At 35.7% G+C, this 24067-nt stretch overlaps 1 protein-coding gene across 2 annotated transcripts in view; it reads right to left on the reverse strand.

The window, feature by feature from the left end:
• Positions 1 to 8006: 8006 nt before the first annotated feature.
• LOC117023045 (uncharacterized) overlaps positions 8007 to 24067 on the reverse strand; it is a 34516-nt gene continuing 18455 nt past the window's right edge. For both annotated transcript variants that reach the window (XM_033107487.1, XM_033107486.1), the window contains 7 exons: positions 23470 to 23591; positions 21635 to 21773; positions 19320 to 19441; positions 17407 to 17517; positions 12804 to 12910; positions 9655 to 9745; positions 8007 to 8263 (listed from right to left, as the gene is read on the reverse strand). In XM_033107487.1, coding sequence (XP_032963378.1) covers positions 8147 to 8263; positions 9655 to 9745; positions 12804 to 12910; positions 17407 to 17517; positions 19320 to 19441; positions 21635 to 21773; positions 23470 to 23591 — 809 coding nt within the window. In that variant the 3' untranslated portion in view covers positions 8007 to 8146. The remainder of the gene's footprint in view (positions 8264 to 9654; positions 9746 to 12803; positions 12911 to 17406; positions 17518 to 19319; positions 19442 to 21634; positions 21774 to 23469; positions 23592 to 24067) is intronic.

The raw sequence follows: 24067 nt of genomic DNA on the forward strand, positions 1-24067 counted from the left end.
CGACCTGCTGTCCGCTTTTCTGCCAACTGACCAACGACTCTCTTAGACTCGACTCCCCAACGTAGCCACAGCAGTTATATTAGTGGCCAATGGCTCAATGGTTACAGCTGATGGCCAACTAGCCACAGCTGACGGGCCATCTACTACCCGAGCCAGCACCTTTCCACATGAGGCCGAGAGCCTGGAAACTGCTCTCTGGGGCTCTGTCCCCACAATATTTTTTCTTTTTAGTCTACAGGATTACATTTTCATTAACCCATATTCAGTTTATTCCTAGGAGTTTATCTTGGGCGTATTTTTCTTTTCCTCATCTCCCTCAAAGAAAGTAAAAATTTGAGAAAACCAAGAAGGTTTAGAGAATTTAGCAACCGGACGACCATTATGGTTAGCAAAGAGCAACTTGAACTTCAGTGCTCTTGGAAATGAGGATCTTTGAGGACCATTATGATTATTATATCTATCAATTTTCTTGGGATACTTCTTTAGAAGAGACTAAAATCTATCCCTATTTGCATTCTGTTATATGTGCTTTTCCATGCCTGTATCTCAAGGCGTTTATCGTTCAGTTAATATACATAGTACTTCTGTGAAACTCACCATACAAAAACATTAATTAACTTATTTTACAAGTGGGTAAACTGCAGCCTAAAGTTGTTGCGTTGCTTAAGGCATCTGGGCAAGTCTAGAGAAGTTAACAGCAGCCCAAGTTCCAAGGCCTGTTTCATTAATATTGTATCCGGGATATGAGTTCCTCTTAAAAGCAGAAGTCTTTATAGTACTTGAATGTCCCCAGTGAAACGCTTAACTGTTCTTTTTCCCAGCTAAATTCTTATTTACACGAAAAATGTTTGGAATTTTATGCCCCACCCAAAACCTTCTCTTCAACAGTAATATCCTTGTTTATTTTGTGTGTGTGTGTGTGTGTGTGTGTGTGTGTGTGTGTGTGTGTTTCACCCTTGGCAGGTTCCTTTTCAAGCTATTGTCTTTGTATTTGCCTCCTAGCATTCTTTTTTGGCTATATACTTAGTATTTAACTATTTTTTATGCTGATAGTATAAGATTCCATTCAGTAGATTTCTTGCTTTTATCTTTTGACTTACTAAATGTGCTTTCATCGTTTGACTTAATAAATTTACTATAATGCCGCATTGATTTTCTTATCTATCTTCATAAATATACTTGTAATTTTTAAACCCTATTCACTTCGGAATTGATGTAATCCCCCCTAAAAGTGCTGAGTCCTCCTACCTCTGGACTCCTTTCTTTCCCCTCCATCCTGACTTACCGCCTTGGTTCATTCCTACTCGGTTCACTGGACCAGCACAGCGGCTTCCTGACATCCCCTTGTTTCTTGTTTTTCCCCTTTAATCATCCTAGATAATGTCTCCAGATTTATGTTGCTGTAATTTTACTGTGACTATATCAATACGCTGCTTAAAATCTTCTAACGGTGCACCTTGACTCTTATAATAATATGTCATCTTGTTTGCTTGGCATACCATGCCATCCTGGTCTGGCATCCATGTCTTCACCAACCTCATGTAATCCTACCTTGGGTTCTAGTGATATTAAAATACTCATTATCCTGTATGTATCTATACAGGCTGTTCCCTCTGGCCAGGACATCTTTCCTTACCCTATATCTAAACTAAGGTTTTCCTCTCCCTCCTCACAGTGTGAGTTCCTTCAGGGTGGAACCAATAATATTGAATGTATCCATTTTTGTATCTGCAGAGAGTGACAGCACTAGATAAACAGTGTGAGCTTAATATAATACATTTTGTGTGATTAGTTAGTGCAATTAATAGTTGCACTCACCATCAATAGAAAATACCTTATAAAGTCTACTGGTTATGAAGTTTTCATGAAATTCTGGAATCTTTAAGCTGTGGTATCCCCAAATGGGAGCTGCTTGGGACCTCAAGGGCACCTGCATTAATAGAGGGGATTGGAGGTTGGATGAGAGAAAGAGGTGACAAAACTTGGAGAAACTCAGTGATGTTGAGTAATTTTAAAGGAACGCTGGCAGGAAAAAGTTCGAAAGTTCTGACAGGCAACTTTATTTTCTGTTTTCTATTAAATTTTCATCAAATTTGTCACATATTTTATGAGGTAAAGAGCTAAATAATTTGGACTTTTATTGTAATCTTAATGTTTTTAATTGTTTGAGCACAAGCAATGCTACACGAAAAAAGTTTTTCTTTTTGTTTTGTGTATTTTTCATTTGGCTGCTGAAATATGAAAATACCTCAACTCTACTACACTCCTGCCTCTGAGCCTTCTGAGACACACAGCATGGACATTGGAAGGTAGAGAGGGTGGTTGAGGCTAATGACACAAATTGAGAGAAGTGTAATACTTATTAAGTTAAATAATTTCACATACATAATATTAATACTGGTATAGCCTCAATATCCTATAGTTCTAATATTTGCCTCCGGCATTTATTTAAAAACATTAGTATATACCTATCACACAGAATATTTTCCAATATTTTAGACTGTTTATACCTTTTTCCACTCCACCAACTAAACATCCATAGTTTATTTTAACATGTCTAAAAATCATAGCAGTGACAATAAACAATAGCCCATTATTTCTGTAACTTTATTTATTTTTCTTTTTTTCACAGTACTATTGGGTTTTTAAAAATTTTTTAAATACTTATTAAAATATAGCTAACATATAATATTATATAAGTTTCAGGGCTACACCATAGTTATTCAGCATTTATATACCTAAAGAAGTGATCACCATGATAAGTCCAGCATCCATCTGATACCGTACCACACCATCACAATATTATTGACTACATTCCCTATGCTGTGCATTGCATCCCCATGACTTCTTTTATACTTGGAAATTTGAACCTTATTCCCCTTCAATTTTTTGCCCCTTTTTTAAATTATTCAATTACAGTTGACATTCAATATTATTTTATATTAATTTCAGGTGTACAGCATAGTGGTTAGACATTTATATAATTTAAGAAGTGATCCCTCTGACTAGTCTAGTACCCACCTGGCACTATACATAGTTATTACCATATCATTGACTGTATTCCCTATGTTTTACATCCCCATGAATATTTTGTAGCTCCCAATTTGTGTTTTTTTTCCCCCCGAACGTTTTATTTATTCATTTTTACTTTTACTTTTTTTTTTCTTTTTTAAGGAGGGCACAGCTCACAGTGGCCCATGAGGGGATCGAACCGGCAACTTTGGTGTTATTAGCACCATGCTCTAACCAACTGTGTAGCTCCCAATTTGTTAATGCTGAATACTTATTTTTAATTTACAGATGAGGGGCTGAACGATTTGAAACTAGGTTTACAAATAGAGTTCTCCCCTCATGGCCCCGAGTATTGTTAGTGTTATCTCTCCTTCTGTCCTGTCCGGGGCATTCTAGAATGGGAGTTCTGGCATTCAAGGGCCATAGTAGTATATTTTGCTGTAGAGATTCATGCTTCTGAGGAACAAATAAACACTAGAGCAACTGGGATTCAAATTTTAGGAAATAAAAAAAAAAGAAAAAAAAGATTTTAGGAAATATGGTTTCTTAAGAATAGGTGAAGCATAAAGTGAAATTCAATAGTTGTGGTATGTAATTATGTACCATATTGCTAATAAACTCATTTTTTCATGGATGATTACTATGTGTATCTTATGCAATGCTCTCAGTATTTGTTACAGTTAGTATTTTTGTTGTGTTTGAAATTTAGGTGCCTAAATATGTTATCACAATAAGCCAATAAACATATTTTATTATGTATAAAGCAATCATATGACTGACAGTTACAAGCTATTCAAAAATACTTTTAAATAATTATTCTCCTTTTCTAGAAATCTTTTTCCAAAATCTCAGAAAATCTGCACAGCCTCCTGGCAACATCCACCAATTGTTACTGGGATGCCAGAAGTTGTTAGTGACTTCCTAACTCTGCTTTAGCTTCTGTTTGGGTGACTAGCATGGTAAGAATGTTTAATGGGTTCACAAGAATAAGTAAGGCCTATATAAATAAGAAATTATTGGAATTCCAGCATTTATTCTGATGTTTAATATTATACCAAAGTCTAAATATTAAACTTATTAACATCAACAGTAAAGTTCCAAACTTTTGTCTTTTTATTTTTAGCATTTTGTTTAGCTGCTGACCAATAACTTCCTTTTGAAACAGAATTGACTGCTACTGCAAATTCTTTTTCATTAGGCTTGCTTCTTTTGTCACAGATTAAATGACCACATAGGTGTGGGTTTATTTCTGGGCTCTCTATTCTGCTCCATTGATCTGTGTGTCTGTTTGTATACCAATACTATGCTATTTTGATCACTGTAGACTTGTAGTATAGTTTGATATCAAGTAGCATGATACCTCCAATTTTGTTCTTCTTTCTCAACATTGTCGTGGCTATTTGGGGTTCCATATAAATTTTAGGATTATTTGTTCTAGTTCTGTGAAGAATGTCATTGGTAGTTTGATAGGGATTGCATTGAATCTATAGATTGCTTTGATTACTATGGGCATTTATTATTAATTCTTCCTATCCATGAGCATGGTATGTTTCCATTATTTGTATCTTCTTTAATTTCTCTCTTCAATGTCATATAATTTTTGGAGTGCAGGTCTTTTACTTCCGTGGTTAAATTTATACCTAGGTACTTTATATCTTGATGCAATTATAAATGGGATTGTTTTATTTCTCTTTCTGATAGTTTGTTATTGGTGTATAAAAATGTAACTGATTTCTGAATATTAATTTTGTATCCTACTACTTAACTAAATTCATTTATCAGTTCTAAAAATTTTTTGGTGGAATCATTGGGATTCTCTATATATAGTCTCATGTCATCTGCAAATAATGACAGTTTTACTTCTTCGTTTCCAATTTGGATGCCTTTTATTTCTTTTTCTTATCTGATTGCTGTGGTTAGGACTTCCAATACTGTATTGAATAAAAGTGGTGAAAGTGGACATCCTTGTCTTGTTCCTGATCTTAAGAATGCTTTTAGCTTTTCCGTATTATCTGTGGGTTTGTCATATATGGCCTTTATTATGTTGGATATGTTCCCTCTAGTCCCACTTTGCTGAGAGCTTTTATCATAAATGGATGCTGGATTTTGTCAAATGATTTTTCTGCATCCACTGATATGATCATATGGTTTTTATCTTTCATTTTGTTTACGTGGTGTATCATGCTGACTTGTAAATATTGAACCAACCTTGCACCCCAGGAATAAATCCCACTTGATCATGGTGTATAATCTTTTAATGCATTGCTGAATTTGGTTTGGTACTCTTTTGTTGAGGATTTTTGCATCTATGTTCATCAGGGATATTGGCCTATAGTTTTCTTTTTTTGTAATGTCTTTATATGGTTTTGGAATTCAGGTAATGGTGGCCTCATAGAATCAGCTTGGGAGTCTTCTCTCTTCTGGAATTTTTTGGACTAGTGAGAATAGGTGTTCATTCTTCTTTGAATGTTTGGTAAAATTTACCTATAAAGCCATCTGGTCCAGGACTTTTGTTTGTTGGGAGTTTTTAAATTACTGATTCATTAGAAGTAATTGGTCAGTTCAGATTTTCTGTTTCTTCTTGATTCAGTCTCAGAAGATTGTATGACTCTATGAATTTAACTATTTCTTTCAGATTGTCCAATTTGTTGGCATATAATTGCTCATAGTATATTCTTAATTATTTTTTTGTTTTTTTGCATTTCTGTGGTGTCCCTTGTCACTTCTCTTTCATTTCTGATTTTATTTATTTGGGTCCTCTTTTTTTCTTGATGAGTCTGGTTAAAGTTTTATCAATTTTGCTTATCTTTTCAAAGAACCAGTTCTTGGTTTCATTGATCTTTTGTGTTGTTGTTTTTAGAGTCTATTTATTTCTGCTTTGATTTTTATTATTTCCCTCCTTCTACTCACTTTGGGCTTTGTTTGCTATTCTTTTTCCAGTTCCTGTGTTAAGTTAGATTGTTTATTTGAAATTTTTCTTGTTTTTTGAGGTAGGCCTGCATTGCTTTGAATTTCTCTTAGGACTGCTTTCACGGTGTTCCATAGATTTTGGGTCATTCTGTTTTTATTTTCATTTATCTCAAGGTATCTTTTGATTTCTTCCTTGATCTCATTGTTTAGCCCGCTCATCGTTTAGTAGCATATTATGTAGCCTTCATGTGTTTGTGTGATTTTTAGGGGTTTTTTTTTGTAATTAATTTCTAGTTTCATAACATTATTGTTGGAGAGGATGACTGATATGATTTCAATCTTCTTAAATTTATTGAGACTTGTTTTGTGGCCTAATATGTGGTCTAACTTGGAAAATGTTCCATGTGCACTTGAAAAGAATGTATATTCTTCTACTTTGGGGTGGAGTGCTCTAAAAATATTAATTAAATCCATCTGGCCTAGTGTGTCATTTATGGTCGCTGTTTCCTTGTTGATTTTGTCTGGGAGATCTGTTCATTGGTGTTAGTGGGGTGTTAAAGTCCCCTACTATGGTTGTATTACTGTCAATCTCTCCCTTTACATCAATCAATATTTGCTTTATGTATTTTGGTGTGGGTCTCTTTGGGTTCATCTTCTTTGGGACAATGCAGTTCTTGGCTTTGTAATGTCTATTTCTTTCACCAGGTTAAGGGAGTTTTCAGTCATTATTTCTTCCAATAGGTTCTTAATCCTTTGCTCCCTTTCTTCTCCTTCTGGTATTCCTATGATGTGAATGTTGTTAACACTTGTTGTTGCCCCAGAGGTCCCTTAAACTATATTTGTTTTTAAGCATTCTTATAATCAGTGTTTTGAACTCTGTCTCTGGTAGGCTGGTTGCCCTCATTTCATTAAGCTTTTTGAAGTTTTCTTTTGTTCTTTTATTTGGGTCATGTCTGTTTCCTCATTTTGGCTGCCTGTGTTTGTTTCTATGTATTAGGTAGATCTCCTATGTTTGTCATTCTTTGCTGAGTGGACTTATATAGTAGATGTCCTATGTGGTTCAGGGCACGGTCTCCCTGATCACCTGTGCCACGTTCCAGGAGTTTCCCTTGTGTGGGTTGTATGTGCCCTCCTGTTGTAGTTGTACCTTGGTTGCTTTTGGCACACCAGTGGGTGGGATTGACTCTCAGGCTAACTGGCTGTGAGGATTGGCTATGCCCACAGTGTATGAGCTGCTGAATAGGGGCTGATCCCTCACAGGGGGATTTGCTCCAGTGGGCTGTTGTGCCTGTTGAGACCACCCTTTGTGTGTGCTGCTTGTGGGGTATTTGAGTGGTGCTGTTTTAGTCTGGTTGGTTGTCTTGGGTTGACAGTGGCCCCAGTGATGCTGCTGGAATTGGGTAGGGTGGTATCCCAGGGAGTCACCGGGGCCGTGTTCAAAAAGTTAATGCAGATTCAGTTTAGCGCAAGTGCTGAACCTGTGGCCACTTTGCAAAGTGCCCAGAGAACACCAGGGCCAGCTCCCACTCACCTCGGGACCACTGACCCCTAAGAGCTGCCCAAGAAAGGCTGCAGCACTAGCCGAAGTTGACTGCCCACCACAAAGTGTCCCAGGCAGTCGCACAAGCCCCTACTGGCTGTCTGCAGCTGCAAAGGCTTTATTCAGCTTGCAGGACAGGGCTGGCCTCCCAGGAGCTGACAGTGTCCCAGGGTGATGCCTCGCAAACTAGCTGGCTAATTATTTTTTATTTTCATCCTGTGCTGGCCCCTTTAGATAAAGCTGTGTGCAAGGAGTCTTACAGAATAGAGATCTAATAATTGGGATACAATGTAACTTACTTCCCCTCCACCCTTCTGTCTTGAAAGAAGCTACTTTTGGTCTTTTATTGCCATTTCTGGAATATGAATATATATATATATATATATATATATATATATATATATATATATATATGTTGTTGTTTTTCTTAATAGAATAAAAGAAACGAGGGGAAAACCACAAATTTTCAAACAAATACTTTAATTAAATTATCACACAAAGTTGTATATATACATATACAACTATGGCTATATACATATGCAGCTATTTATAAATATGTAAACATGTAGAAAGACTAGAAAGGAATATACAGAAAAAATATGTGCGTACTGGAGTAATGTTTTTTTCCCATTATTTTGTAACATATTAAACAAAACATTACACTGAGGTAGGACTATTTTAGTGCTAGAGAATCTTATATAAATGTATTTGTTCAAGAGCTTCCCTGTCAACGTCCTTTTCTGGGTATACATTATAATTCAGTGGTACCTGTTCAACCCAGGGAGATAACTGTATATTGACCTGGAAAAAAAAAAGATTACAAACCAACATGAAAATTGCATAATGATCCTATTCTCTGGAAGAAATCATGACTAACTAAGTAACTGAACACAACAGATTTTTAACACAATGAGCAGGATTAATTTCTACATGGTGCGACATGAAAAATTCTTTGTCATGCTGAAAGGTACATGTTATACTAAATGGTCTGTAGATTCAGGGACTTAATTAATTTACTCTGATTTTGGAATTTAAAAGAATAAAGAAAATACAGAATAATTGTTTTAATGTAAATAGTTTAATAATTAACATTAGGCTTAAACAAAAAAGACTAAACAACTTTAAGAATACACAGAGAACACAGAAAAACTGTTCATTGATACACAGTGGTGGTGCTAAGGGGTGCATGAGTAAGGGTAATCTCCTTCCATCACCATCATTTGACCTTTCTCTTCACATTTCAAACCTGAGTCTCCATGACACAGAAATTCTGGAGCCACCAATGGATATATATCTGGTTATAAAATTTTCACTAAATAGGACAGCAATCAAGTTATTCCAGACTTTATGTATAAGGACTCTTTCATAAATATTAATTTCCAACGGTTATTTAGATAGATTTATGTATTTAGTGTGCAAGTTGTTGTTTTGGTAAGTAAAAATATCACTAAATTATTTCAATATATATAGAAATTATAAATTGGAGACCACATATTTTAAAAGGCCTGTTGTTGTTTTTTTGTTTGTTTCACAACATAATATTTATTTTACTTTATAGTATTAATCTCACTCTTTCAAATCCACTAGCACTACTAAAGAAAATGATAATATTCTGTTAAGAAATACAACAGTATCTTTCACCTGGATCTCAAAGAGTTTTACAAGTACTAATTAACCTTTATATCAGGACCAATTTATTGGGCTGATTCTTATGAAATATCAGCCTTATTTTATATGGCGATCTGAGGAACAAAGAAGTGGTTTGTGTGAGATTCCAAACTGACCTAGAAGCTCACCTGTGCATAGTATGTGGGCTTCCAGTCTACTTTTTTGATTCTAGAACCTAGAATCAATCTGTTCCTTTTGTTCTGAGGGGACAAGTTATGATGTGGGTGTTCAAAGCCTCTTAGAAATATTTAATAGCATTTGTTAACCTAAAGCTGTCACTCCACAGTTGGAAAAATTGGGTGGAGAAACAAAGGAATAGGTATGTATCAAGATAACAATTACAATTTCAGAGCTCGAGACCAGTTAACAAAACACAGACCAGTTCTTAAACCACAAGGTCTTGCTATTCTCTATCATCTGTCACTATATTCAGACAGAACATTCCTAGAATATTGTAACAGCTATTGGAAAAAAGTAGGAGAAAAGCTTTGACAATAAAAATGCTGGGAAAGAAGCTCACGTACCTGAAGACCTGAGAGAGACTGTTCAAGACTTGGTACTGTCACCAATAATGATCCTTGTTTCCTTACATTATGGCTGATATATTCCCAGGCTCTACAACACATTAAAAATTTTGTTAGGTTTTACGAGACACTAGGAATTTTTAAAAAATGAGGATGCCAAAAGAAAATGCAGCACAGGTGGTACCTAGACATCCAGAAGGGCAAAAATGTTCCCCTGCAGGAAATAGGACTGCAGTGACATATGGTAAATTCTTCAGTTCCTGAAGGGTGTTGGCAAAATTGTTAAGTTATAGGACTGAAGAGATTCTAACAAGATGGTGATTTGGGTTACTATTAATACAAGGTATTATGAGTTAGGCCGAAACTCAGTTTCAGAACTGATACAGAAGTCAAAGCTGGACCAGCAGTTAAAGCCCCTTAAATTCTTTATGAAATGTGTCAAAATTGGTTCTGCAGAATGGAACAGGGCTAAGGGGTAGAGGTGGGGAAGAGTCGTGGAGAAAGGCCATAGAAGCCAGAAACCAAGCAAAGATTAACAGTAAGAGTATAATAGGTAGATTAGATCTTTTAAAATAACACTAAGAGTGAAATCATACTTTATTTGGTTGTCAGAAATATTCAATGGAAAGACTTCTGGACAACAGAGCACTTGAGTTCAGTGGAATCAGTCAGGTTTAAAGCACGATGGAATGCCATGTGTATGTGTTGGAGGGCAGTGTTTCATTGGTTCTAATTAACCTTTTACTGCAGACATGAACTGGATTTCTACACTGAGTCTTGACAGTAACACCCCACTATTGGGGAGCAATAGTCAAGCAAAGCAGGGGTGTGCAACCCTTGCAGTAGGGCAGATGGGCAGCAGTGTCATTTGCATTTATTTTAATTATAGCAATGGTTAGGAGTTTAGTACATTCTGCAGTTCATTAGGCAAAGTGATACAAACGTTCTTTTCCTCAGACAAGACCAAAAATCATGTAGCAGTGTTTGATAATAAATGTCACAGTGTTTGGACTAGAGCTGTATGTTGTTTTGATGTCGTTGTTTAAAAATGACACATTACAAGTTTAAGAAGAAGGAAGAAGCTGAGTACATTGGCATGGTTGGATATGGCTCTCAAAATAGCTTGATGTTTCTGGTAAGCTGTCATTGTAGTGCTTGTTTCACCTACTGAAAAACTACACAGAGGCACCTTTTAAACTAACAATTACTCTAGAGTCTGGTTGGTACCCTGTAATAAAAGCTAACTTATTCTGAAGCCTGAGACTTTCCTGAGTACCCATTTTCTATTATTACGATATATTTCTGTTTTTCTCTCATATACTAACTCCTATAGCAGTATTACTCTACTTGTCCTCAGATTCTGATTAAGATTACAAGTCTTTGGAGGCTACATGCTGTGCCATCTATTCTTTTACTTATACAATATAGAATTAATAACACAAGTCAATGATCAGTTTTGCCGGAACAATTCTAATGTCAGAATGCTTTACCATATCTTCTAACTTTCTCCTGTCATTCATGATGGAGATAATTACTTATTAGAGGCTATAATCTATCTATATTTAGAATTCATTTCACTAGACGAATTTAGGAGAATTGACTGAACTAACATAGGTAGCTAGTATCTATTTGGTGAATCATGTAGGTCTGTGAACAAATGTACCAAGAGTTGTTGTTAAAACAATCCAAACATGCAGATTTTCAGTATCAAATTCATCAGTAGCTTTCATCATTCTCAGCATTCATAACCTTCATATAATAAATCTCCAAAGTTTATAAGGTGTTTTTAAACTTCTTATATAACATAAACCTGGTCATATTTCATTCTCCAACAATTATGTATGTTTTGATTACTGGTCATTACTTTAGAAAGGTAAAAAGTTAATCATACTTTGTCGACTGGAAATTAAGCTTAAAGAAGGCACTCTGATTAAAAGAACTTAGCTCATGTTGTGTTTCTGGTCTTCAGTCAGTGTCCAAAATTCATCACTCATCCTGGCTGAGCTTTAACTATATGATTAGCTTTCTGTTGAACTAGTTTCTTTTTAAACTATTTAAGTTATTAATTTAGTAGTGACCTTAACCTAGTAATGGGATGGGTGGGTGTGTTTGTTTGAGAGAGAGGGAGGGAGGAGGGAGGGAGTGAGAAAAAGTGAGGCGGGGGCAGAGGGGGAGGGGGGGGGGAGAGAGAGAGAGAGAGAGAGAGAGAGAGAGAGAGAGAGAGAGAGAGAGAGAGAGAGAGAGAGGTTGGGGGTGGGGGGCGGAGAATATAGAAGGTGAAGGGCTGGCAGGATAAAGAAGAGGTTTAGCCATTCAGGATTCCACTCAGCATTAACTGCTTATGGTCTGTAACTATATGTATTTTTATTTCTCTGAGGTAGAAACCTTACTAACATATTAATTCAAACACAATTAATTCTGTAATTGCCTTTCATATATATATGGAAAGGAGCTTTTCTGCATCTAAAGCATATGTATGCCCTTATGGTAGTAAATAAGTCAGCAAGCCTAACAAGCCAGAAAATCAGCATCTCAGACTACAGACTACAGGAATTTTCTAATTAGAGGAACCTATAGGTTCTTATGGGCCACATTAAATTGTGGCAGAGAAGTCAGAAGAGTGATCACAAATTTGCTAATTTTTCCGTTATTTGAATAGTATAATAAACTCCAGGAACCTATTTATTACCCCTTTAGAATATTTTTAACGTTTGATAATTAATCACATATTGGTTAATATTCTTATTATATCTTGTTTTATATTCATTTATAGGCATTAGTTAATTCCCATCATTTTGTGATAGCACAGCATGTGACATGTTTTCTCAAAGAAAAAGAAACCGAGGCAGAAAAGAATAAGTATAAAGGCCCACTAGGAACTGATATTCTAAATCTTTCCTGACTGCTAAGCAAATGCTTGGGTCGTGATATCATTTTACATCTGCCTAAAATTAGATGTAATATTGTACAAAGTTAGACAGTTTATTTTTATTTTTGTTTTATACAGAACATGTTTCTTTTTTAACATAATCTCCTCACAGTTGACGTCATTTTTAAAAAGTCTCATTTGAAAACATTTCTATTTTACCAATCCCTTTTCATATCTTGCTGGATAAATAACAGACTTCTTGCTTGAATAAATAACATACCTGCCTTGTTCTGCCTCATCAAGAAAATATTCGAAGACATTATTCATTATAACAACATCAGCGTTTTGCAGAAGTGAACCCTGGGTACAGATGTCTGCATGAAGCACCTAAAGAAGAATGAGTTCAAAGATGTAAAGAGAACAAAGATAACATATCACACAATAATCACAGAAGAAATATCTATTGGTTCAATAAAGTTGTGAGGTAATATGAGAAGCTAACTCTTCTTAAAATGGGAGAAAGAACAGTATATTTAATATTACTGCCTATGAGATAATTAATATCTAATAAAAACCACAAAGATGTGAAAATTTGTTTATTTGTTTTAGATGGAATTATTTCAATAGTAATAATTATACTGTTTTGATTCCCAGTTCAGAGCTTTGTCCACTACAGTAGTCTTCCTCTTTCTGTGGTTTTGCTTTACAGTTTCAGTTATCATGGTATGCAAATATTAGATGAAAAAATCCCAGAAATAAATAATTCACAATAAGTTTTAAATTGTGCACCATGCTGAGTGGCATGATGAAATCTCACGCTGTCCCGCTCTAGCCCTCCCGGACTTGAAGCATCCCTCTGTCCAGTGTATCCACACCTGTTTCCTGCATGAGTACTTAGTAGCTGCCTTGTCATCAAATCAACTGTCCAGGTATCACAGTGCTTGTATTCAAGTAACACTTATTTTATTTAATAATGGCCCCAAAGCACAAGAGTAGTGACGCTGGCAATTCAAATATGCCAAAGAGAAGCTGTAAAGTGCTTCCTTTAAATGAAAAGGTGAAAGTTCTAGACTTAATAAGGAAAGAAAAAAAATCATATGCTGAGGTTTCTATGGTTAAGAACTAATCTTCCACCTATGAAATTGTGAAAAAGGAAAAGGAAATTCATGCTAGTTTTGCAGTCGCATCTCAAACTGCAAAAGTTATGGCCACAGTACATGGTAAGTGCTTAGTTAAGATGGAAAAGGCATTAAATTTGTGGGTGAAAGACGAACAGAAAACGTGTTCCGATTGATGACAACATGTTGTGCCAGAAAGCACTGAGCCTAGATGAAGACTTCAGCAAAGGATGCCCTGAAACGACTGACACCAAGCCATTTATTGTGAGTAAGGGATGGTACAGGTTCAGGAATAGGTTTGGACTGAAAAATATAAAAATTACTGGAGAGACCACATTCACATAACTTTTAGTACAGTATATTATAATTGTGCTATTTTATTATTAGTTATTGTTAATCTCTTACTGTGCTTAATTTATAAATCACACTTTATCATAGGTATATATATATGTATACATATATATGTATACATATATATATATATGCAAAACAGTATATATAGGGTTTGGTATCACCCACAGTTTTAGGCATCCACTGGGGGTCTTGGAACATATCCCCACAGATAAGGGGAGACTACCATATAATTATATCATTAGTTGTAAGAATCATTAAATTCTGGCTCCATCATCAACTAGGTAGTCAGTAAACAAAACAGTAAATAAAACAATAATATCTGTCCTGATTCACAGATCAAATGGGACCATATAAAAATGACAAAAGTAATTTATAAATTATAAAATGTTAATACAATATGTTAATTGACCTTGTCTGACTCGTCATCTAAAACTCACTGGAATATATTATCTATCCAAAAAAGCAAACAAAACAATTTATTTAAAAACTACGTAACTCAAAAAATTAACTTAGACCACAATCAACAAGTCTTACAGACTACACAGGCAAGATAAGAAGAGGAAACATTTGCTCAAGAACAAAGCAAACAACTTATTTTCAAAAGAAGAGAAAAAGTTTCTTGGTCTTACAAATATATAATATCCAGAATGTCGTGGGGTCTGATTTTAGAAATTATTTTCTTCCCTTTTTTTAAGTAATAAAAATACTAAAATAATTTCACTTAAGTTGGCCTGGAGCCTCTGAGGCACAGCTTTGACATGTTCCTGAACACACAAAAAACAGGTAAGCACTTCAAACTTTCTAAACATGTAGCTTAGACATGAAATAGGTATGTAAATTAACCTACTGCTAAACATAGCTCTCACACAGTTCCCTCTTTTTCTTTCCCATCTCTGTTCACTCCTCCAGCCCCCACTCCACAAGGAGGGTAAAAAAAGAATCAGGTGGATCCATTAATTATGGCAACCAACACAGGTGCTCTAAGAGACCCAGGGAAACCCCAAGGGAAGTCCCTGGACAAATTGGAACGCTACCAATGCAATACCCACAAGGCAACCCAAATCAATTTAACCAATTTTTAATGGGCACCTCCTGTGTACTAGATACTGTGCAGGGAGATATATACCAAGATGAATGAGATACAATATCTGCTCTCAGATAAGTTATAATCTAGTAATGGGAAGAAACAGCTATGCTGATAACTCCATTTAAGTGCCATCAAAGGAAATAAGCAAGATATGAAGGAAGGAAAATTTATCTATAGCCTGAGGGAAAGGGAAGAAAGAATTTAGCTCAATGGGTCTTCCATGTAAAGACAGTGGATACGACACAGGTACGTTCTGTTGTACTTTCCCGAAACCCCATTATAAATACAGCATAGGGTTTTTTAAAAAGAAGGCATACACTCACAAGGATGGGGAGAATGGGAGTGGAGATAACATATATAAAATCTGTAAGTTAGAAAAAAAAGGGGGGAAGTAATAAGGAATTTGGGAGACTTGAGGAAACTGATTTCTAAGCTAAAAATACAGAAAGCTAAGACCCAAATGTGATTTATACTACAGAATCTCCAAAAGGCTCATAATTGCAGTACTAGTTATTTCTCAGTGAAGGAGTAGGAAGAAACGCTAAAGATAAGGTAATTTGGTTGAAAGCTTGTTTAAGCAGCAGCCAGATCCTTATATACCTTTCTGCTACCCCAGCAAAAGAACAGAGGTTTATTTTCTGGAAAGGGTAAAGCAGGCCTCTGGGTCACAGGACACCAGATCTAGCTGAAGGAAAGGATAATACACTGCAAACAACGGAATTAAGGAAATATGTACATAGGATGCTGAGAACCCCTCACCTCTGCAGTTCTTTTTTGCTCCCACTCGGTTCCCATTCGGTGAGGAGATCAGAAAGGATTTCTCTGGGCAATCAGACCAGCCAGAGAGGCAAGATTTTAAGACATTTCATCAGCTATTTCCCAACTAATTAATTACCTAAACAAGATCACAGTGAAGCCCACAGTGCTCAGAATCCCCACTCAAGTGCTCAGAACTTAAATCAGCCTTTTTGTTTTTCCTCAAGTATGAACAGACAGCTAAAGATTCCAAGACTTCTGAGGAAAGCTCTGTTAAAAAAGACTGAAAAAGAGCAAAAACAAAAGAAAAACAGCAAAGACTGAGAGCCTGATGGCTAGCTGATTTCAACAGATACTATAAAAAATAATCCTAGAATTCCTCTCTGTTAATCTTAGGGCTCCTCACATCCCATATTTGTCTTTAGCACCAAGGAAGGAAACTAACTGTTAAGGTTGCCAAGAAGATGGTATAAAAACAGCTTTCTATCATTGGGTTGCTGACGGCCATAGAAGCCACAGCTGGGAAAGTATGTGGGTGGCTGTGCATCCGCATATAATTCTTTGAAAAGCAAGGGGTAAAAATCTTTTAAAATGTAACTAAATATGTATTTTATACACCTTTAACATCTCCTACACAAAAAAAATAACAAAAAAGTACTTGATTGTCCATTTATAAACTATGTTAGAGGCCCTTAAAATCTCATTTCCAATTAAATCAGTATTCCTGTTAGTTATGATTTTTATTATGCCAAAAACAGCATGTTTTTATTCACTAAACATGGGGTAGTGAGAAAAATCTATGAATTTATTATTGGACAATGAATTCACTTTGATCATTCGCTTCTCTATTTCTACGATGATGGAAAGAGAAGGACAGAAGGAGGGAGACAATGAAAAAAATGTCCTTCTACCTAAACGGGGAAGGCTAGATCCTTAATCTTACTGAGATATGTCTTTCAACATTATATTGCCCTTAGCACCAGAGATCGTTAGATACTCCTATTTCTCTGCATCGCCATGATCAGTTAGTGAAATGATAAGGATTACCAAACGATAAGCATTAACCAAAAAACTCCCAAAAAAGGCAAACTTTTTGTTAATTTTCCCTTTACCTAATAGGAAAAAGAGAAAACTTTTGTTGGAGCCCAACCTAAGGCATTATTCCCCCATGAACTGCTATTCTGTGGCATCCACAATTCCCCCTGAAAGCTTAGAAAACAGAAAATAAAGAACTGTGAGCGTTCCTTAACCTTTTTGCTTACTTTGACGAATCAGTCTGACCAACATCTAGAGATTCAAAAATGCTGCTACCAAAACTATCGCTGATATGAAAAAAATTAAGAAAAAAAGGTACTTTCTAATAAATTGGGGAAGAGAAATATGTGGGTGGAATATAATGTTAATAATTCACCTTTATTAATGTTTTAAAATATTAAGTCAACTCAATGTTTCCACACAACAGCAGCCAAGAATAGATTTAAAAAGATTTTCCACTCCAACGCAGAAGAAATTTGGCAAAATTAAGCTATATCAAATATATACAATAAAATATATATTCAAAAGGGTACCTTTATTCTGTCAGTGAACTGGTATTTTTTTATGATCATTTCCTGCAACTGGCAAAAGTCTCCATTCAATTCTACTCCATATAGTTGCAATGCTGAACTGTAAAGATAACCCTAAAATATGAAAACACATTAAGATGCAAATGAACTAACTCTTAATTATGGGTTTATTTCTACTTGAAATTTATAAAGTCAAACTTTAAAAAACATAATTCAATAAAGTAAAAATAAAAGATAAATAACATCTTGTAGCTTATGTAAAACTTACAACTTTAAGAATTTAAAGACGTACTGATCAAAACCTTAATTGTACTTTATTTTTTTCTCACTTAGATTTATTTATTTTCTAGCAATGATTTAGTTTATTACGTTCTATTATTTAAAAGTAAGTATTTTTGAAGATTGATTTCTTCCTTTTCCTGATGAAACTGCATTCAACAAAAGTAGAAATGAGAAAAGTGATCACATACAGATTCTCTGTGTAATACTCTATTTCTGTAATTTCTTGGGAAGTTACATCAGGGGAAAGCAAGAAAAGAGTAAACCTGTGGGGAATATAACGGAAAACCATGCATAGACTGACAGTAGAGGAAAGTAGCTGGAAGTTTGTCCTGTTTGGCTTAGGGAATTAGAAAATGGAATTTGAAGGTGTCTGGAGTGAGCCTGGTGTCTGGTAATCTGCCAAAGATAACTGACCAATTAGTTAACAAGGATAATCAAGAATTGACTATATATTGTTATATATCTATTTTGGTTGTGATAACAAAACGATATCTGGAAGGAAAGGTCAAATCATATTCTGAATATCATTTTACATCAACTAATACCTATGTGTAAACCAAATTTATACTTATAGCGCATCATGGATTTTTAGAATATGTTCAACAGAGCACATGCAGGTATTCAAAAAATTTTGACCGAATCAGTGACCTAATACGAAGAAAAATAATGTTTACATTTATTAACACTGCCACTTACCTGCATAGCCACAATTATTTCAGTTATATACTTTTCTAAGAAATCAAAAAAACAGGCAAAAATGGACAAAATATGGTAAATAATCATAATCTCTAATGTTCTCCAAATAAAAACCATCTGACAAACTGTTATTTTCTATTATGGCCATCCTTCCTAATTAAAGAAGGGAAGTCTTAATACTGAAAAACAGGCGAAGCATTAAAGAGTTAACTGTTTCTGTTTAGAGCAGGCAATGATGCTGGGAGCTGATAGCGCCTGTTTCTGGCATGGGCCTCTCCTGCTGTTGGCCACATGTTTTAACAAGTCTGCTAATGACAACCAGAAACCACATTTCAGTTTTTTGATAAAGCCATTTAAGAACATTAAAAATACTCATGATTTAAATTTTTTTTTAAAAAAGCCACATTGAAGTGATATTTCGGAAACCAACATCTACATTCAAAGTTTGGATCACAGAAAATTGGAGCAAGATGTGTCTTTGGATAACATTTCGCTGGCTCACTGACATGGGATGAACTTGGGGCCCATAGGTGTTAAGTCATTTGCTTATGGCCATGCACAATTTCCTAGGTCACATTAATTTGTCAATTTTATAAGAGTTCTTATTAAAGCTCGGTATTCTATTTTAGTACAGTACAAAGAAAATGGAGTTAGAAGGGCAGTAGTGTCCGACAAAATAACAAAGTATCATGAGGGTTACCTGCTGCTCTTTTGTTGATATTCTTTCATCCGTGTCACAGAGAAAACTAATAAAGGAATTTAGAAAGCTGGCCTTTGAAATTCCAAATTCAATATACTATTTTAACCTTATTATTGTTACTCTAATAATTAAATAAAGCTAAGCTGTCACCTTGGATGGTGGCAGGCAAAGCTGTTGCTAGCAGGAGGAGAAAGTATTTCCCAAATGTTGAGTATGTCCACTCAAAGCTGGATTTTACCCCATAAAGAACCGTGCCAAGCCTGGAGCCAACGTCAACCAAGACCTTTCCCGACAGATCAGGGAGTACATGACGATAAATGAACTTCAACTCCATGAGAGAGAAGGAATGAGAAACAAATCCTGGAGAATTAGAACACAGTGAACATCAAATTTTGCTTGGGTATTAATAAATTCCATGCTGTATTTCTAAATCTTTCACTTTTATAAATATCATTTACAAAAGATATCTCCTATTTTTCTTTTCTTAATCAATGAAAGCCATTCAGAGATTATTAGGTTGGTGCAAAAGCAGTTGCAGTTTTTGCAACTGTTTTTAACCTTTTAAACCACAATTACTTTTGCACCAACCTAATATTTAGAAAAAAATTAATGTGATAATTTTGCACTCATTCACTCTGTGCTGTATTAGAGAAGAATAAATAGTAAGTGTCTGACATTTAAAAGGCCTCTAGGGAATAGCTACCCAGAGGCCTGTCGCGATCCCCGTGCCTCTCACTTCCTTCTTTTCCTTTTCCCTCTTCCCTGTGACCTGTTGTTCCCTGGCACTGTTTCCTAACTCTCGTACCATCTGGCTTTCTCACCATATTCCAGAGCCAACCACAGAACTACCACATATCACTGCAAAGACTGAAGACTACCAAATGAATGACCATCCCTGGAGTTGAGCAACATGGCAGCCCTGACCAACAAATGCAGGGAAGGGGTAGTGTGGGAGGAAGTTAAGAAAATCCCCTCCATTGTTCTTATTTCCCTTAATTAATTGCTATAATGTCTAGCCTCCTAGTCTGTCTGCTCATTCCACTATTTCTGTAATGAAATACCTGGGAGAGCCTGAGTCTGTTCTTTTCTGATATGGAGGTAATTCAAAGACTTAAAACATTATGTTCTATGTAACATAATGGTCAAGAAGGAGAGAAACACCAGTCATAACTAATAGATGGTGGCAAAGAAAATGGAAGCAGGCAGGCTAATCCCTGGGAAGAAAAGAAAGGGTCTGACGAGGCCTCAGAAGTAATGCTTGAGCGTGGGCTTTGACCACCACAAACCACATTAGTGCTTCCGCCCTGGACTACAGCGTCATTATTAGTGCCTTGTAGCTGGACAAGCCCCTAGTCATGTAGCGAAGGACAGCCCAACTTTTTCAGATTCACTATAGTTATCTGGGCTGGCCTAGGTACCCGGTCACTATTTATAACCTGATTTTTATAGGAAAATGCATTCTAATCTTCAAGTTTTTATTCGTCAAACATAGCTCTTCTATACATTTTTATAAATCAGATCTGATACGGTGTCATAGTTCACTCTTTAGGTTTCCCTCTATTGTTCTTATCTAAGTCCTTTTCTGTTCTGTGAATTTCAACTCCCTCAAATGGAAATCATTAAGTACTATCTAAAAATAGAATCTTAAAACAGTAAATCAGGGAAGTTCAGTCCCCAATTATAATATAGGTACAATAAGATTTGCGTTAGCAACACATTACCAGTTTGTTAGTAGCAAACTTTTGAGAATGAGGTTATCTAAGATCAGTATTATGAGCCCAAGATTACTTACCTGGAGGACAGCTCACTTTAAGCAATAACTCTAAGTAAGCAGGGAGATTGAACTAGCGAGTCTAAGGAACAGCCTAGACAATCATATCCAGTTTGAACAAAGAATATATTAACAGAACAATTAACATGTTAGCAGCATGAAGTCAGTCTAGCTTCCCATTTGGGGCACAGGGGCTACATCTGAGGGGCAGAGATGCCGGAGACTGTCACTAGAGTTGTTCTCTGTTATGGACCGTAGATGCTCTACTAGGTCATATCATGGCCTGAACAAACTCTCAAGATTATCTGTCTCTGTCTTCTGAGTCCATGTTCATCCAACAATATCTGATAAATATTTGACTTCTCAATATGTTTTCATCTCAAGATGTTTTCATAGAGAAAATGTTTCAGCTCCCTTGACAGTTATATTTCTCTTGTAAATAAGTCAGCATTATGGTTTATATACGACTCTCTTTGAGTATGGAAAAGGTGAGTCAGTTTCCCTGTACTCAGTCACTGCGAATTAGCTTCTGGACCTGAAAAGTCATCTTTAATTAAACAGTTTCTGTGAAAAGCACAGATAACCTGATGAGACATTAAGTGGCCTAGCTTCCTTGGACAATACTTCTATTAATCTCCTTAACTGCAATAACTGGTAATGGTTATGCTGCAGGTTGGTCTTTTGCTTTTAGACAACACTGAATGAGTTGGTCAAGAATTTGCATACTCATGACATGCAAAGAAAAGTACAAAGTCATCAGGTTTGCATACTTGACTGCCTACCTAAAGGTGCCGTCTGGTGTGAGCCACACACCATACAGTAGTTTCTGCTCATTTTTCCTTCCTCACATAATGAATCAATAAAGTCTTCATCATAAAGGAATGCATCAACTTGAATTGTGGGTTCTGGCTGCTGCTGTATCTGGTGGAGAGAAGAAAAACATCAAAAGAAACAAAGTACAAAGAAGGCTCTTTCTATTGCTAAATAAGGCAAAACATCAGTGGTTCATATGCTAAAATTCTGCAACAATAAGGGCAGCAAGTTTTGCTTATCTAACTCAGCAACTCTGCTCTTCTTTTGTTTTATTTCTGAGACACTAGCAACTTTTTATTTGACCTGTAATGATGCAAAACATGGCTGTATTTTTCAAGTAAAGAAACTGATATCTGGAGAGATTTCCCCAAAGAAATGACACTAGGTGGTAAGGGGGCAAAAGCTGAAACTAATACCAGGTCTTCTGACTCCTTCATGTCAGTCAATGACTTACCCATCAAGATACTTAGCAAGTAATCTTTGCCCACAGGCAAACTTTTCAAATAATAAAAATGTTAGTAAAACTTCATGCTTACAAATAATGCCTCTTTATTAAAACTGGTGGTATTAATACATGATATCATAGCAAGTGGTTACAAAGAAAAAGTCTGATTTTTCTACCTTAACTATAATAAAGACTCAACCTATCCGGAAACCTACCCAGTCATACCTACATCTACATACACATGCAAATCTGTATTGTAAGTATGTAAAATGTGTGAACATACACAGGACCAGAAGGAAACGAAGATAAAAATAGGTCAGGGAGTGCGGGTCGACCATTAACAGGCAACAAATACTTTTTCAGTTTATGTATTGTAGTATATCAGGATACTGACAAAATTGTTTAATTAATAACATCCAAACTGTATTACAGATACTTCTCTCAGTTTTAATACTATTCACTATTTTCCTCCTTTGAGAATCCATTCTGAATGACTGGATACTAACTAAGATTTATTAAATGATCACATTGTGCACAGTACTGTTCAAAATATACAGGATTTAGTTCCTCTGCTCAGGAATTTACATGCTGAAAAACCACATGGAGGATTGCTGTTTTCAGATCAGTGGAAGAAAAGATTATTATTATTAGCTTGGCTTTAGAAACAAAATTCATAGCATATGTATCCCATAAGAGTTGGGACTTGAAGGGACTTGAATGAGGGGGGTTGCCTAGAGAAGAAAAACAAGACCTAATTCTAGGAATAAAGGAATAGAAGAATAAACAAAAATTGTACAATGCAAAAAGTAGGAGAAGGAAACAAAGTGGTGAACTTCACCACTGATAAAAGTGAGGGACATAAATCAAGGAAGAGAAAACCAGAACAATGATGTAGGCAGGACTAGATTACTGCTGGGCCTTGATTTCTTTTTCTTTTTCTATATATATTTGGAGGGGTGTGGAGGTGGTTTGAGAGCTTGGCAAACAGGATGCCCTCAAACATATTTGATGAGGGGTGGCAGTTAGCTCAGTTGGTTAGAGCGCAGTGCTATTAACAACAAGGTTGCGGGTTCAATTCCCACATGGGCCACTGTGAGCTGTGCCCTCCACAACTAGATTGAAATAATTACTTGATTTGGAGCTGATGGGTCCTGGAAAAACACTTAAAATAAAGTTAAAATATATATATATATATTTGTTGAATGAATGGTACTGGGGAGCTAAAGACTCAAAAGAATTGGGGAGATAGTTGAAGGACCAAATCAAAAATTGTTTAAAGCAGAATTCAGGACTAATTAGACTGGAGAGGCTGTGGGGTTAAGGGAAGAATCGTAGAGTAAATTAATATAATGTATTTACTTTTTGGAGGGCTAGATGTTCTGAGGAAAGCATGGTTTCTAGTGGTAAGCAATTCCGAAGATCTTCTGCTATGTTTTTCAACATAATGTCATTATTATCTTGAGTGAACTCATCAAAATCTCCTGGAAGAAAAGGAAAGAAATAGCTTTTATGGTTGTAGTCATACCTAGAATAAGTGATTACAGTGGATATATTTTCCATCAGCTAGCATCAATTTGTAACAATAAATAAATCTTCTAACCAATGAAATACTAGAATTGTAACAAATGTTCCATTAAAAATATTGAGCTTTTCCTTTTCCAAAGTGCTTGAAAATATTCAACTTGACTATTTCAGCATGTTATAGAAAAACAAGGCATTTTTTAAAATGAAGTATTTTAACTACTCTATTTTTACTCAAGAATAGCATTGCCATTAGTTTTAGGGTCATAAATTCACCAGTAAGTAGCGAAATATTCCTTGTCTGACCATGAAGATCTTAGAAGCTTAGGAGGTTATCACATGGGGATTACTAAAATAACTTTAATCTGAGAATCCTACCCTCCAATAAAATGTACCCAAGACTTCAGATAATAAGCACTAACAGTTGGCATCAAGT

Source organism: Rhinolophus ferrumequinum, chromosome 6 (genome assembly GCF_004115265.2).
Source record: "Rhinolophus ferrumequinum isolate MPI-CBG mRhiFer1 chromosome 6, mRhiFer1_v1.p, whole genome shotgun sequence".
Taxonomy (NCBI): Eukaryota; Metazoa; Chordata; class Mammalia; order Chiroptera; family Rhinolophidae; genus Rhinolophus; species Rhinolophus ferrumequinum.